Source organism: Corylus avellana, chromosome ca1 (genome assembly GCF_901000735.1).
Source record: "Corylus avellana chromosome ca1, CavTom2PMs-1.0".
In the NCBI taxonomy this organism is placed as follows: Eukaryota; Viridiplantae; Streptophyta; class Magnoliopsida; order Fagales; family Betulaceae; genus Corylus; species Corylus avellana.
This window is the reverse complement of record NC_081541.1, coordinates 27,360,054-27,374,994: the sequence shown is the minus strand read 5'-3', so window position 1 is coordinate 27,374,994 and position 14,941 is coordinate 27,360,054. Positions and strand designations below refer to the sequence as shown.

Below are 14,941 nucleotides of genomic sequence, written 5' to 3'. Positions count from 1 at the left end.
GCATTCTTTGGAAGCCAAGCTAAAACTTGATCTGGATGATCTTTTGAAAAAGGAGGAGATTCTTTGGAAGTCAAAATCTAGTGAAACTTGGTTGACATGCAAGGATCTCAACACCAAATATTTTCATGCCTCCACTCTTATTAAAAGAAGATCAAATGCTGTTAATTTTTTGAAGATTGGTGAGAGGAATTGGGTCTCTGATAGATCAACAATTGGAGGTAATTTTGTTTCTCACTTCTCCAATCTGTTCTCTTCCTCTTCCCCTCCAATTAAGGAAGAGATGCTGGACTTGTTCTCCCCTGTCATCACTGAAGAGGAAAACTTGCTTCTCTGCTCTATCCCCTCTGAAGAAGAGGTGATCAAAGCCTTATCCAGCCTAGGCTCCACTAAAGCCCCTGGCCCTGATGGCTTCAATGCCCTCTTTTACAAGAAATATTGGTCAATTGTTAAGGATAATGCGCTGGCTTGCATTTGGAATTTTTTCCAAAATGATCATCTTTTACAAGAGCAAAATCACACTTTCATCTCTCTTATCCCAAAACAAAGTGGTTCTCACACAGTGCATCAATTTAGGCCGATCAGTTTGTGCAATATTGTTTACAAGATAATTTCTAAGATTCTTGCAAACAGATTGAAAAGCTTACTTCCAAAGATTATCTCCCCTCTTCAATCAGCTTTTGTTCCTTATAGGAGCATCCAAGACAATACAATTCTAGCTCATGAGTTGCTGCATACTTTCAAGGAAAAAAGTGGAAAAAGGGAGTCTTATGTTTCTTAAAATGGACATGGAGAAAGCCTTTGATAAAATGGAGTGGGAGTTTATTTTGGCTATCATGAGTAAATTGGGTTTTCATTCTACCTGGATTAATTGGATCAAGACTTGCATCTCCTCCTCCTCCTTCTCCATCCTTATTAATGGTAGCCCCTTTGGTCATTTCTCTCCTTCGAGAGGTCTAAGACAAGGAGACCCCTTGTCTCATTTTCTCTTCATTCTTGGTACTGAAGTCTTCTCCAGATTAATGTTCAAAGAAGAAAGAGCTGGCAACATTAAAGGTCTTCATATCTCGAGAAATTCTCCAGCTATTCACCATCTTCTGTTTGCAGATGACCTCCTCATCTTTGGTAAAGCCTCTTACTTGGAAGCTTGCAGCATCAAAAAATGTTTGGATAAATATTGCTTATGGTCTGGCTAATCCATCAACAATACCAAATCCTCCATTAGGTTCAGCAAAAATACCAACCATACTACCTCCTCTACCATTGTAGATATCCTGCCTTACACCTACAATCCCACTGATTCTATCCATCTTGGCCTCCCAATTTTGCTTGGCAGCTCAAAAAAAGCAGCTTTTCAAAGCATTAGTATTAATGTTCTCAATAAGGTAGATGGATGGGGTGCAAAAACCCTCTCCCAAGCTGGCAAATTGGTCCTTATCAAATCAGTGGCAGGTATCCCTTCTTATGCCATGAGTTCTTTTATGCTCCCCTCCTCCCTCTGCAGCTCCTTGGATAGGCTCTTTAAAAATTTATGGTGGGGTTTCCCTTCATCTAAGACCAGAAACCTCTCCCTCAAATCATGGGACTCCCTTTGTCTTCCAAAGGATCTAGGTGGTCTGGGGTTCAAAAAAATGAGGGAGGTTAACTTGGCCCTCATCTCAAAGCTTGGTTGAAAGCTTCACACAAATTTCAATTCAGCATGGGTGTCTCAACTCAAAGGTAAGTATCTCTTTTCTCGTTCTTTTCTCTCCCCCCACTCCCCATTCTTCCCCATCTTGGCTCTGGAAAGGTATCCTCAAATCCCAATCCATCATCTCTCAAGGTACCTGCCATAGAGTCCACCAAAACTCTTCTTTTCCGGTTTGGAACTCCCCATGGATTCCATCTCTTCCAGATTTCTTCCCCACCCCCTCCTATCTCTTAGACCAGCCCCTCCCCAACATCAAGGTCTCTGACATCTTCTCTCCAAACGGCCAATGGAATATTTCCCTCCTTCTTTCCCTGTTTGACCCTGTTAGTGTTAGGGAAATTCAAAAAATTAAAATCCATCCCCTCCCCAGTTCTGAGTTCATTTGGACTCCTTCATCAAATGGTCTCTTCTCTTCTAGTTCTGCTTATAAGTTAATCAATAGCCCCAGAACTAGTTTAGCCTCCTCTCCACTTGTCTCTAGTACTTGGAAGAAATTATGGAAACTCAATCTCAATGCTAGACTCAAACTTTTTCTTTGGAAAATTGCATGCGATATAGTCCCCTAAAAAGCTAAGTTGAATAGAATTTTCCCCATCTCCCTCTCAGGTTCTCTTTGTCTTCTTTGCCGTACAGAAACAGACTCTCTTCCTCACCTCTTCTTTAAGTGCATCTTTGCCAGGGTAGCTTGGAGATCTTCCTTTTGGCCCTTGGATTCTTCTGCATGGTCTTCTATAAGTCTTTCCAGCTGGGTTTAAGGCATTATCAGCCCTCACACTTCGTTTGGAATCCCATTAACTGATTCTCACCTTTTCCAAGTTTTTGCAGCAGTATTGTGTGACCTTCTTTGGTTTTCCAGGAATACAGTTTTTCATGAAGGAGTCATTCCGGATGTGTTATCTCTGGCCAAAACTATTAAGAAAACTTCTTTGGATCATGCTTCGGCTTGGAAGGCTCTTACACCAGTTACTGAAGTCTGGTCTCCTCCTGAAGCAGGCACTTTTAAGATCAACTTTGACACTGCCATTAGAGACAATTTCTCAGCCCAAGCAGTAGTGTGCAGGGACTCGAATGGCAAAATTATTAAGGCCATCTCTCAAATCAGTCCCCCCTCTGATCCCAGCTTTGGTTAAGCTTTAGCAGCTCTTCTTGCAGCCTCTCTAACAGTCTCCCTAAAGCTCAAGAAATTTACGTTTGAGGGAGACTCTTTACTAGTTATTTCAGCTTTGCAATTTCCCTCCTCTTCCCAGGATTGGCAAATTGAGAAAGCTATCTCTGATTTTTTTTCTTTTAGTCCCAGCTTCTCCCTCTTGAGAAGCTAGGAAAGTTAACAGAAGTGCAAACTTCTGCGCCCATCATGTGGCATATTGGGCTGCGGCAAGAGTTTACTCGGGCTGCATTCCCACTCTTTTTTCCCCCCTCTCATCCATCCTTATCTGTAGTGGAAAAGATCCACCTCCCTCTCCTTTGTAATTTTGTCTCTGGTTTGTTTTTGGTATGGAATGTTTGTTACAAAAAAAAATAATAATAATAATGCACATTGAGGGAGTTCAATAGGCCTATCAAGACACAAGCTCGTTCGATCGAATTTGAAAACTATGGCATGCGTGCGGGTAGGTGAAACATGACACACATTTTATAAATTTAATATAAACAACTCTTTTTAGTCCTCTTTTAAATTAAGAGCCTTGGGCGATAGTTGCAGTAGCCTAATTGACCTAACCATCCAACTGCCCTATTTGGACCTCATATTCCATTTTTTTTTTTTTTTTCCTTCAAACCTCCTGTTCTATTTCTTATGAGTCTCACTCTTTCTATTTAATAATTATCATGAAAGCTATGGGTGTACAAGTAATTGCGATTATTTCATCCTAACTCCAACCGCAACTATTTTAGGCGATTATCATTTTTAAATAACCACAATGGAAAGGCCGATTAACGGTTAACCACAACCAACGGTTTATTAACCCCTAATCGCTTTTCAAATAATAAACTTTTTAGGCTTCTTTTAGTATTTTAGGCTTTTCTAACCTCATTTTTAGGGTCTATAAACTCATGATTTTCTGTTATATAACCGATGAATACTTCTATTAATTGGAGCCATATACAATATTTTCTAGACCAACATGCATGCATGATCCCACGTCATGTTTGTGAGTACTAAAATTTGTTATGCACTATCAATCTTTTATACCACTTGTGTTGAAATTTATTGAAAACACAAGCCTTTGTACGTAACGCAGAGTACGGTTATGGATCAAACCCATCTACAGAAGGAGGTGTTTAGAGCTTCAGGATTCTAGTGCCTGAGATGGTCATTAGAGAAAGACCAACAGACGACATGCTTGTTGGTGGGCTAAGCCCTCCACAAATGGGTGAAGAGTCACTTCCATGGAAGGGTGGAAAGAGTCTTCGTCTACAAGCCTACAATGCTTGAGAAGTGCCTCTATTCTCAGACTTTTTGCTTCAACATCCTGCAGAGGTTGGACATACTGATAGATGTCGGATCAGCAATGGAATATATATAGTTGTTATCCCATTGCGGTTATTAATTTGACGATTATATGGTTAGCGGTTATTATTACTATTTTCTTACATGTTGGCACAAAGCTCTTCTTATTAGCTTAAGCTTTTAACTTACGTTTTTAGGATAACATGTAATTTAATATGGTATCAATGCCAAAGATTCTAAGTTTCTTTAGTACTTTTACTCCAATTTTAATTAAATATTAGCAAATTATTAGCTAATATTAGTCACCCTTGTACACTCGTGATAGAAGATTTCTTTAAAAAATAAATAAATAAATAAACTTAAATTAAAAAAGTGAAACTAACATGGAAGCTATGTGCATGTCCCGCCCCGCTCGTGAACTCGTGAATCGTGATAGAAGATTTCTTTAAAAAATTAAAAAAAGTCAAACTAACATGGAAGCTATGTGCATGTCCCGCCCCGCCCGTGAACTCGTGAATCGTGATAGAAGATTTCTTTAAAAAATTAAAAAAAGTCAAACTAACATGGAAGCTATGTGCCTGTTCGGTAGTCCCCCGGCGGGCAACTACTCTTCCTCCGCTCAACTTGGACACAGAATAACAGGGAACCGGATCCCTTTCTTCCTCGTCTACCTCAAATGCCAGTTCTTTGTCTCCCTCTCTGTTTACGTTAACCAGGCCTTATCCTTCATCGCTATTTCACTATAACCATTATAATTCATCTCCCATGGACTCTTTCAACGACCAACTACTCCATCACTTCCGCTTCTTCCGTGTATACAAAGACGGTCGTATCGAAAAATTCCATTCCACCCACAAAATCCCTCCGTCCGATGACCAAATCACCGGAGTGAGATCCAAAGACGTGGTGATTTCATCGGAACCTGCTATATCCGCCCGCATTTTCCTACCCAAGATCCATGACCCGACCCGGAAGCTCCCGCTGCTGTTCTACGTCCATGGTGGTGGCTTCTGCTTTCAGTCCGCCTTCTCTCCAGTGTTCCACAAGCTGGTCAGCTTATTAGCTGCTAAATCCAACGCCATCGCCGTCTCGGTTGAGTACGGGCTTTTTCCGGAGCGGCCCCTACCCGCTTGCTACGAAGACTCATGGGCGGGGCTTCAATGGGTCGCATCTCATGCCAACAGAAACGGCCCGGACCCATGGTTGAATGAGTACGCTGATTTTGACCGGGTCTTCATTGGTGGGGACAGCGGAGGAGGGAACATTTCTCATACCTTGGCAGTTCGGGTTGGGACACTCGGGTTACCAGGCGTGAAAGTTGTTGGGTTGATTCTGGTGCACCCGTTTTTCGGTGGTACGGAGGATGATCACATGTGGTTGTACATGTGTCCAACGAATGGTGGATTGGAGGATCCTAGGCTGAAACCGTCTGCAGAGGATCTGAGCAAGCTAGGGTGCGAGAGGGTACTAATATTTTTTGCACAAAATGACCATTTAAGAGACGTGGGTCGGTGGTACTACGAAGAATTAAAGAAGAGTGGGTGGGTCGGAAATGTTGAGGTTGTGGAGCATGAAGGAGAGGACCATGTTTTCCACCTGAGGAAGCCAGATTGTGAGAAGGCTATTGATTTAGTCAACAAATTTGCTGCCTTTATCAACCATATGTTACAAAGATTGTGAGAAGGCTATCAATTTGTCATATATATTTATATTTGTGTTGGAGTCGTATGTACTTGAGTTTTAGTCAGTATTGGTGTTGGAGTCGTATGTAGTAATAAGGGGCACCCAATCTACAAGATGTCTCACATCTTTTGGAGTCCAAAGCAGAGTATGAGTCCAAATCCTAGTCTAAGGCAGTTTGTAAACTCTATTTAAGGAAAGTCTGAGAATAAAGTTTGGTTTGGCAGTGGGCTATTGTGAGGTCTTGCCAGTCCTCTAAAAACATGTTTTATCCTTGTTCTTTATGATAATCATAGGGAAATCATGCAGGATGTATTTTTAAGGCTCGTAAAAACTTGGTATCAAAGGCAATCATGTCTTTACCTTCCTCGTCGCCTTTTGAGCAATGTCTGGTACGTTTGGAGACTAAACTCGATTCCAAGATGCAGGAACTATTCGTACTTTAAAAAATATATATTATCATGTTGAAATGCATTTCTATATGCATACAAGTGATGCAACTTTAAAAAATCTAATGAGGCTATTTAAAGTGCTCTAGATATGAGACAAAATGGTTTCTCTTTCAAAACTTTTGAAATTAAAGTTTTAGATGAAACCATTTTGTTATTGAGATAAAGATTTCACAAAGACAAATCTCAGTGGATATTAGAATTGGCTAAAGGTTCTACATTGAAACAATTTTTTTAGAGATTTACGAATCCAAGGAATATTTCATTTAAGGAAATTTTTCAATTAAGGGAAATTTGAGATGAGACAATTATTAAGATAAAGCCCTCATACACATGGTCCTAAGAGTTAAAGGAGAAGAGATGAAAAAAAATAGGGTAAAGTCTAGTTAACCCCCTCAAATTACCACTTCAATGACAATTTACTTCCCAAACTATCAATTGTGACAATTTACTCCCCAAACTACCAAAACAATGTACCCCCAATGTTAGCAAAATGACGAAATTACCTCTATCGAATTTTCAATAAGACAGAAATACCCTTAAAAATTTGAATAAAAATTAAAATTTAGTATTTTTATTTTTATTTTTATTTTAGTAAGGGTAATGTCGCCATTTTTTAAAAACTGGGGGTACATTGTCATTGTTTTGGTAGTTTTGGAGGTAAATTGTCGCAATTGATAGTTTGGGGGGTAGATTGTCATTGTAATAGTAGTTTGAGGGGGTTAAATTAATTTTACCCAAAAAAATAAAAATTATAAGATAAGGGCGTGTGCAAGGATGTCTATTTTGGCCAAGTGATGAGAGAAAATAGACATAAGAGCATTGGCGTTAACATGGAAGCTGAATGCACCTAAAAGTTAATCGGTTGGTTTATAAAGCTGAATGTGCAACGGGACATTTTAAGATAAGGGTATAAATACTTATATTTTTATAAAAAGTCAAGAAATGATTTCTTGCAAGTGACTTCAAATGATAAGTGTTTTAAAGGAAATAAATTTAATCCAACTAATTTTTTGGTTGAGAATTTAATTTACTTAGCCTTTTCGCTTTGCTCCTTTTTTTGGTTTTGTTTTCGGTCACGATCAACTTGATCAATTAGGTGATCGGCATGTTGAGTCATTAGGAGTTCATCCAACCTGAGAAGTTTTTATTAAATAAATGCCAAATGCACAATGAATACTTTTAAAGCATAATCTTATTTATGTGGAACTTGACCATACATTTGCATTAATTCTACATTTATTTGACTTGAAATAAATGTCATCTTTTACACTACATTTATTTGCATTCATTTAGATTGTTGATTTGCAACTAATGAACTTTTAGCACTAATGGGCCGGGATTTGGATCTATTGAAATTCTTAGGAAAATTTTAGTTTATGAAATTTCATATTCAGGCCGTTCATTTTTCATCCAAGGGTTATTGTTCTATCACGTGTTCCACTACTAATAAAATAATAAATATTTATTATTTTATTAGTAGTGGAACACGTGATAGAACAATAACCCTTGAATAAAAAATAGACAGTTTGAATTTAAAATTTCAAAAACTAAAATTTCCTAAATCCTAATCCAATGGGCCGAGGGTGTTACAACTATAGTGGTAGCCGTTGGAACCGAGGGGCGGCCACCACATGAGCATTTTTCATGGAGGTTAGCTACAACATACCAAATTTTTATTTTTTTTACATTTTGAGAAAATATTTTTAAAAACACTTTTCAAAGTAATTATACAAACGATATAAACTCACAAATAATTTTTTTTTTTTTTTTTTAGATGTGACCCCATATTTTAATAAAACAATATTTTAAAATATAAAATGAAAAACACTTTTTAATGTAATTCCCAAACAGACTCAACTACCATTCCATAGATACAGCGCACGCTGTTTCTGTTAGGTAATGACCGTTGCAAGTCGCAACAATTTGACTGACTTGCGCAAATTGATTTTCAACTTGCCCAGAACAAAAATAAAATAAATCTATAAAAAAAAAAATTTTTAAAAAAAACTCAAGATATTTATGGTCGGAAAAAAGGGTGATCCTACTTAAAAGAGGGTGGTCTAGTCTCCTAATATAGGCTACAGCTGTGCTCGTTTAAGTGTCTTGTTGTCACGGTTGTTTTTTTGGATGTAAGTCAGCACATTTCTCAGAAAATTTAAGGGTCCGTTTGGCAAAGTTTTTTTTGCCATTTTTTACTGTTTACGCAACTTTCTTTCAAAAAAATAATAATAATAATAATAATATCAAAATATTCTTACCTTTTATAACCCACCATTCATTTTTTATTACTATTAAAAAAAAAAAAAAAAAAACCTAATATACAAAATTGGTTCACAAGCTTACTCCTATAACCTATTTATAATAAGTTTTTTTTTTTTTTTTTTAAGCATATGCAAAAATAACAAATAGGTTTCTGCACTAAATTTTTTAAAAAAAATTGTCAATTAACAAATAGGTCTTATGAGTGACACTATGTCATAATATGATTGGTGTTGAAGCTGAATTTGACTGTTTTTATCAAAAATTTACATAGAAATAAAGTGCAAAAACTAATCTGTTATTTGTGCATACGACGTAAAGCTCTTATAACATTTTTACACCACATGAATTTTGTAAATCGTTGCAACCACAAATGATTTTGCATTTTTTTTTTTTTCCAAAATTGAATTAAAACTTGATTATATGTTAGTTCTCCAGTAATAAATGAGGATATTACATATCGTCTTTAATTCAAACAACTGTTTCACAAACTGTCAATAATACATAATGAATTACCTACATAAACTTAATGTGGAATTGAATTTGAAAGTTGCGGTATTTTGGTAAAGAGCTTTGTTGTAAAGATAGAATAAGTTTTGAGTTTTTTTTGTGAGAGAAGAGTGAACAAGGTTGTTTAGTAATAGTTTTGAAAAGATGTTGACTTTTTTTTTTTGGAGGGGGGGTGTGGGTGTGTGAGAGAAGAGTGAAGAAGGTTGTTCAGTAATAGTTTTGAAAAGATGTTGACTTTTTTTTTTGGGAGGTGGGGGGAGGGAGTGGGTGGGGTGGGGAGAAAGTGAAAAAAAAAAAGGTGAGTTTGTTGTCAAACCGTGAATTTCAAAGTAATGGATGAAAACAAATCCAAATTTTATCCTCTCTCTAATTATGGTTTTGTTGAGTCGGAGTTCACCACAATTATCTGTCTAAATTACTAGCAATTTTAAAGTTCATATAAAACTGACATGCCAAACAAATTTTGAATTATCTGATCATTTACCAAACAAGCAGGTCTATTTAATTTTCAACGTAATATCTACAACATTATAATTCATAATCCTCAACAAAACATAAATTAGAATCCAAGCAAATCACATAATCCCTTGCTAGTTTAGTTGCGAAAAATCCAACGTTGTAAACATTTGTCATTTGTGAAATTTGAAAGGTAGAAAATGAAGGCTTTATTTAGCCTTTATATAGTTTTCTATCTTTATCAGACGACCAAGCAAAAAGTCTTATCACTTATCAGTAGGAAATTTTGAAGGGTGGAAAATGAATCCATCCCTCTCTCTTTCTCTCTCCCCGCCTCTCTCTTTCTCTGTCCCCCTCGGCAAATTTTTTATGCCGCGAGGACCGGCCCTTCTGCACACAAGCGCGCGTGCGTCTGCTCTATATAAACCCGGCATTTTCTCTCCCAAGAACCAGAGAAATTCCAGTCTCCAAATTCTAGCTTCTTCGTCTTCTTCTTCCTCTGCTGCTTCTCTTGCTATGGATTCAAGCAACAGTACGGAAGTAGCCCACGACCACTCTCCCTTTCTTAAAATCTACAAAGATGGTCGAGTAGAGCGAATTGCAGGCACCGAGATCGCACCCCCGTCTTTTGATCCCCAAACCGGCGTGGAATCGAAAGATGTAGTTATCTCGCAGGAAACAGGGGTATCCGTCAGGCTATACATTCCGAAAGCCACCCAAAAGAAGCTTCCTCTCCTTGTTTACTTCCATGGCGGAGGCTTTTGCATCGAAACCGCCTTCTCCCCACAGTACCACAATTACCTTAACGCCCTTGTCGGCGAAGCCAACGTTGTTGTGGTCTCTGTCGACTACAGGAGAGCCCCAGAGCACCCTCTTCCGATTGCTTATGAAGATTCATGGGCTGCGCTTAAATGGGTTGCCTCCCATGCCGATGAGTGGTTGAAAAGCCACGCAGATTTAGAAAGAGTGTTTTTCGCCGGCGACAGCGCCGGGGCGAACATTGCGCACCAGATGGCGCTGAGGGTGGGTGCGGAAGGGTTGGCCGGTGTTAAGTTACAAGGGATTGCTCTCGTGCATCCGTATTTCTGGGGCAAAGACCCGATTGGGGCCGAATCGGCGGAGCCGGAGAAGAGGGCGATGGTCGATAATTTGTGGCGGTTTACGTGCCCGGCGACGAGCGGGAGTGACGACCCTTACATAAACCCAGCTACGGATCCGAAGCTGGGGAGCCTCGGGTGCGGGAGCGTGCTGGTTTGTGTTGCCGAGAAGGATTTGTTGAAGGACAGGGGCTTTTATTACCGGGAGTGGTTGGAGAAGAGTGGGTGGGGAGGGGCTGCGGAGGTCGTGGTGGCTCCGGGGGAGGATCATGTATTCCATTTGGTCAACCCTGTTAACGAAAATTCTGTGGCCTTGCAAAAGCGGATTGTTTCTTTCATCAATCAAGGAGAGCCCTGAAAGACGGAAACATTTGCTTGTATTTCAGTCAGTATGATTGAGCTTTGATTCAATCAAAAAAAAAAAGGCAAAAATAATTGGGAAAAAGGAGAAGAAGTCTATGTAAGTCGTTGTTAGATTTCATCAATGAAAGTGCTTTCTATTGTAGCCTGATTGGGTGAGTTTTTTGGGCCCATTTTTGTTTTTTCTAATCATAACGCATATATTGGAAGACTTTAGACGTAACGCAAACCACATCCTGTGCTGAAAGTGACTTCTATGGTTCACTATTTTCTTTACCTGCATTTTTTTTTTTTTTTTTTATCTGTGGTCAATTGAAAATGCTCATTATGATGCAATTTTGTCGATATTGTTTATACAGTTGCGCAAGTAATTAGTATTTAGTTTTTGTTGGGTGTCCAACCTATCAAATTAATGACTAGAAGTAGAAGGCCTTTGTTGAAATTTTTCTTTCGTGCTACAAAAAAGAAAAATGTTTCTGTCGTATTATTTGACGCAGAGTGTGGTTCCCAATCGTCGCGCTGTCAAATGTCCTGTCTCTTCTTCTTTCCCCTTTTTTTTCAAATGTCCTGTCTCTGTTTTTTTTTTTTTTTTTTTTTTTTTTTTTTTTTTTTGAATGGAGTGAAAATCACAGGATTTCATTCACAAAAGTTAAAAAGGATTAAATACCTAGTATCTCCCTAATATTTCTTTTTTTTTTTTTTTTAATTTTATTTATGGTTTGATTTTTTATCATAGGAGGTACTTGTAATTTTGATAAAGATCATATTAGTCATTTCGTCAATTGACCGTTAGTTGACTTAACGAAAGTCAACGTCACTGACACGTGGACCAGTTAAAATTTGACACTTGGCATAAGTGGCCACATCATCTGTGATAACGTGGCCAAAACCATCCCAAAACCCACTAGGGGTGGTTTCTGCCACCCACTTTGGCTCCATGGGGGTGGCCGAGCCACCCCCAGTACCCATTGAGGATGGTTTCGGCCACCCCCTTGGCACCCCATCAGGCCCAATTTTTTTTTTTCTTTTTTTGAAAAAATTTTTTTTTTTTAATTTTTTTTAAATAAAATATTTAATTAGGTGGCCACATCATCAGAAGTGTCGAATTTTAATTAGTCTACGTGTCAATAACATGAACTTCCGTTAAGTCAATTAACAATTGACAGAATGACGAATTTGGTCTTTATCAAAGTCACAGATATTTCTTATGATAAAAATCAAACCCTAAAAGAAAAATAAAAAAATAAAAAATAAAACTCTAAGGAGTATTAGGTATTTAACCCAATTAAAAAACCATAGCTCGACACATATAATATTATGAATAAAATTTAGCTAGTTATAAGCCCTCATATTTGCCTCTTCTTGACATGCCTCACACTCCAAGATTTGAAGTTGTGAAGTAAAATCTTTGCATCCTCAATCAAGTGGCCATATCTTCGCTTTTTCTTCCTAATGGACTTCTGTCCTTTTATTGTCTGTTGCTCTTAGGGCAAAATGCCCTTGAAGGATGCCTTTTTTATCAAATCCTTTGATAATATTCAGAAGTACTCAATTTTTTTCTTAAGATTATGATAGTTATCAAATATATATATCTTCGTCTAGTTTTGTTAAATTTCTAATGGTATTGCTAAATTTCTATGGTGGTATTGCTACATCATATTCAATAAGAAGCATTTAATAAGAATTTTTTTTAAAAAAAAAAAAAAAAAAAAATTGTAATTATAAATATAAATTTAAGTATAAAAAATCATTCAAGCAGTGGTTGAACCACCTTTATATTGGCTAAAAAGGTAATTGGACCATCTAAAAGCTATTGACTAACATTCATGATTCAACCACACACGGACACGTGTTAATAAATTGTAAAAAAAAAAATTAAAACCATACATACATACAAATTTACATCGCTTTCTCTCTTGGTCACGTTTTTCTTTTACGCATTTCGTGTTACACAGTCGGTAGTTGTAGTTGTCACTGTGAGTGGCAGGGCTCACAGCGAATTACAGCAATGGAAGCTTGAGTTGTAGATGTGAAGAAAGAGAGTGAAAGAGACATGTTAAGCGACCGATCTCGTAGGTACAATTATTAATGAATTCCTGTTTTAACTTTTATGTGCAAGTGTTTTTCATGTGTTAATTAAATATCTTCCATTATCCTATTTATCAAAGGAAGCCAACTTTAAATAACCAATAATGCTATACGTGGGAATTTTATTTTCCTTTTATATTTAATGGTGGTACGAATTTTAAAATTGTTATTAAATTTTAATTTAATAGTAATTTAAAAGTTACATTAATTTTGAAGATAAAATTCTTATCTATAACCCAATATTCTATTAGTTCTCTCCACCTTCTTTTTGAGTAATGCTATGGACTTTTTTTTTTTGATTTTTTTTTTTTTTATGCTCGCAAAATTGATATGGCTTTTAAATTCACCATCGGGTTAAAATTCAATAACGATAAATCATAACTTTGAGAGGATGAAAAGATGGTATCTATCACCTCCAATTGGCATAACGGATGGATGGGATGGGAGCTGTGGTGCGGGACCATGAAGGCAAGGTGATAGCGGCTAGAAGCAAGACAAAAATGGGTCTTTCAAACCCAACTGCTGCAGAGGCACTGGCCGCATTCCTGGAGGTGCAATTATGTAGGTGGTGCTTGGTAAATGTGTTGGCTTAGACACTGTAATTGATGTAGATTGATGTGAAAAAAAAATAAGAATGTTTGATATAAAAAAAAAAATAAGAAAGTGGTATGGAAAAGTGAAAAAAAAAAATTTGTTTTGTAGTAATTTTTTTTATTTGAATAATAATAAAAAGTGAATGATTTGATATAAAAAGTAAAAAAGTTAGAATGTTTTGATGTTAATTTTTTTGAAAAATTGTGATGAATAGTATCTAGTCCAACTCCAACCCTTTTACCAAACTAGGCCGTAAAGACTTGGGTTTAACCCACATTATGCTGGAAGGTGATGCAAAACTTGTAGTTGAAGCCGTGAAAGCCTCGACCCGTAACTGGTGCAGGTTTTGTCAGATGATAGATGATATTTGCGTGGTCCTTCACTATTTCATCACATTGAAAATTAGATATGTGAGTCATAGTACTAATGGTGCAGGCAGCAACCAAATATGTCATTGATTGAAGTTGGTTGGAGGAAACTCCTGCCGGCATCTGTGATGTTATTTTGATAGAAAAATTTATTTTATTCATTCATTGATTGTTAATGGAATATTATGAATTTCTTAAAAAATAAAAAATAAAAATGATATTTATCATTACTCATTTTTTTATATAGTATATTTTATGAGAAGTGTTATGCTCATCTCTTGTACATTATTTTTACAAATCTATTATTGAATCTATGCACCCACGTGGATAGATTTGCCCATCACTTATACAGAGATGAGCAAAGGATGTAAAAAATAATAATAAAAATCAAACATTTCTTATATTTTATTATCTTCTATCCTTTATCTTCTAATCATTTGCATACGATGACAGCGTATATGAAACTCTTTATTCGACTAAAGAGAAATCCATGTACTTAAATTTAATTTAAATACACGATACAAATAGAGCCAATATTATAGGCTATCATAACTAAATTCATTGGCCAAGACCCATGAATTTTGATCGACCACCAAAAAATAAAATAGAAAAGAAATACCTAAACTCTAGCTTCTCATCTACCCAAAGCTTCACTATCTACCAAACTAGCTCTAACCAAGAAACAATATCTCGTTTTGATAAGTTTCTTTAATTTCTAACCACATGATTAACTTCTCCATATGGGAAGGTTGAAGCACCACTACCTGAGAGCCAAAACCTCAATTGAGTTGAAGGGCCACTTCACCTTAATTAGCACTAAAATTCTTACAAATTTAGAATTACTTAAATTTGAGACAATTTTGTAGGAGTAATGTTATAAAGAGGATTAAAGTTCTTATTAAGTCTTTTCAAATGTGATATGACTTTTAAAATTACCAATA

The 14,941-nt window shown here is 36.8% G+C and overlaps 2 protein-coding genes across 2 annotated transcripts; both read left to right on the top strand.

The window, feature by feature from the left end:
• Window positions 1-4,782: 4,782 nt before the first annotated feature.
• LOC132167808 (2-hydroxyisoflavanone dehydratase-like) lies at window positions 4,783-6,039 on the top strand. The gene has a single exon (XM_059578837.1). The coding sequence runs from the start codon at window positions 4,902-4,904 to the stop codon at window positions 5,814-5,816; it is 915 nt and encodes a 304-aa protein (XP_059434820.1). The 5' UTR covers window positions 4,783-4,901; the 3' UTR covers window positions 5,817-6,039.
• A 3,590-nt stretch (window positions 6,040-9,629) lies between these two features.
• Window positions 9,630-11,101, top strand: LOC132188201 (probable carboxylesterase 2). Its single transcript, XM_059602612.1, has one exon. The coding sequence runs from the start codon at window positions 9,794-9,796 to the stop codon at window positions 10,946-10,948; it is 1,155 nt and encodes a 384-aa protein (XP_059458595.1). The 5' UTR covers window positions 9,630-9,793; the 3' UTR covers window positions 10,949-11,101.
• The last annotated feature ends 3,840 nt before the right edge of the window (window positions 11,102-14,941 follow it).

What these genes read in the sequence shown, in the direction of transcription:
- LOC132188201 (XM_059602612.1), top strand. Translation starts at nt 9,794, where the DNA reads ATGAATCCATCCCTCTCTCTTTCTCTCTCCCCGCCTCTCTCTTTCTCT.
- LOC132167808 (XM_059578837.1), top strand. Translation starts at nt 4,902, where the DNA reads ATGGACTCTTTCAACGACCAACTACTCCATCACTTCCGCTTCTTCCGT.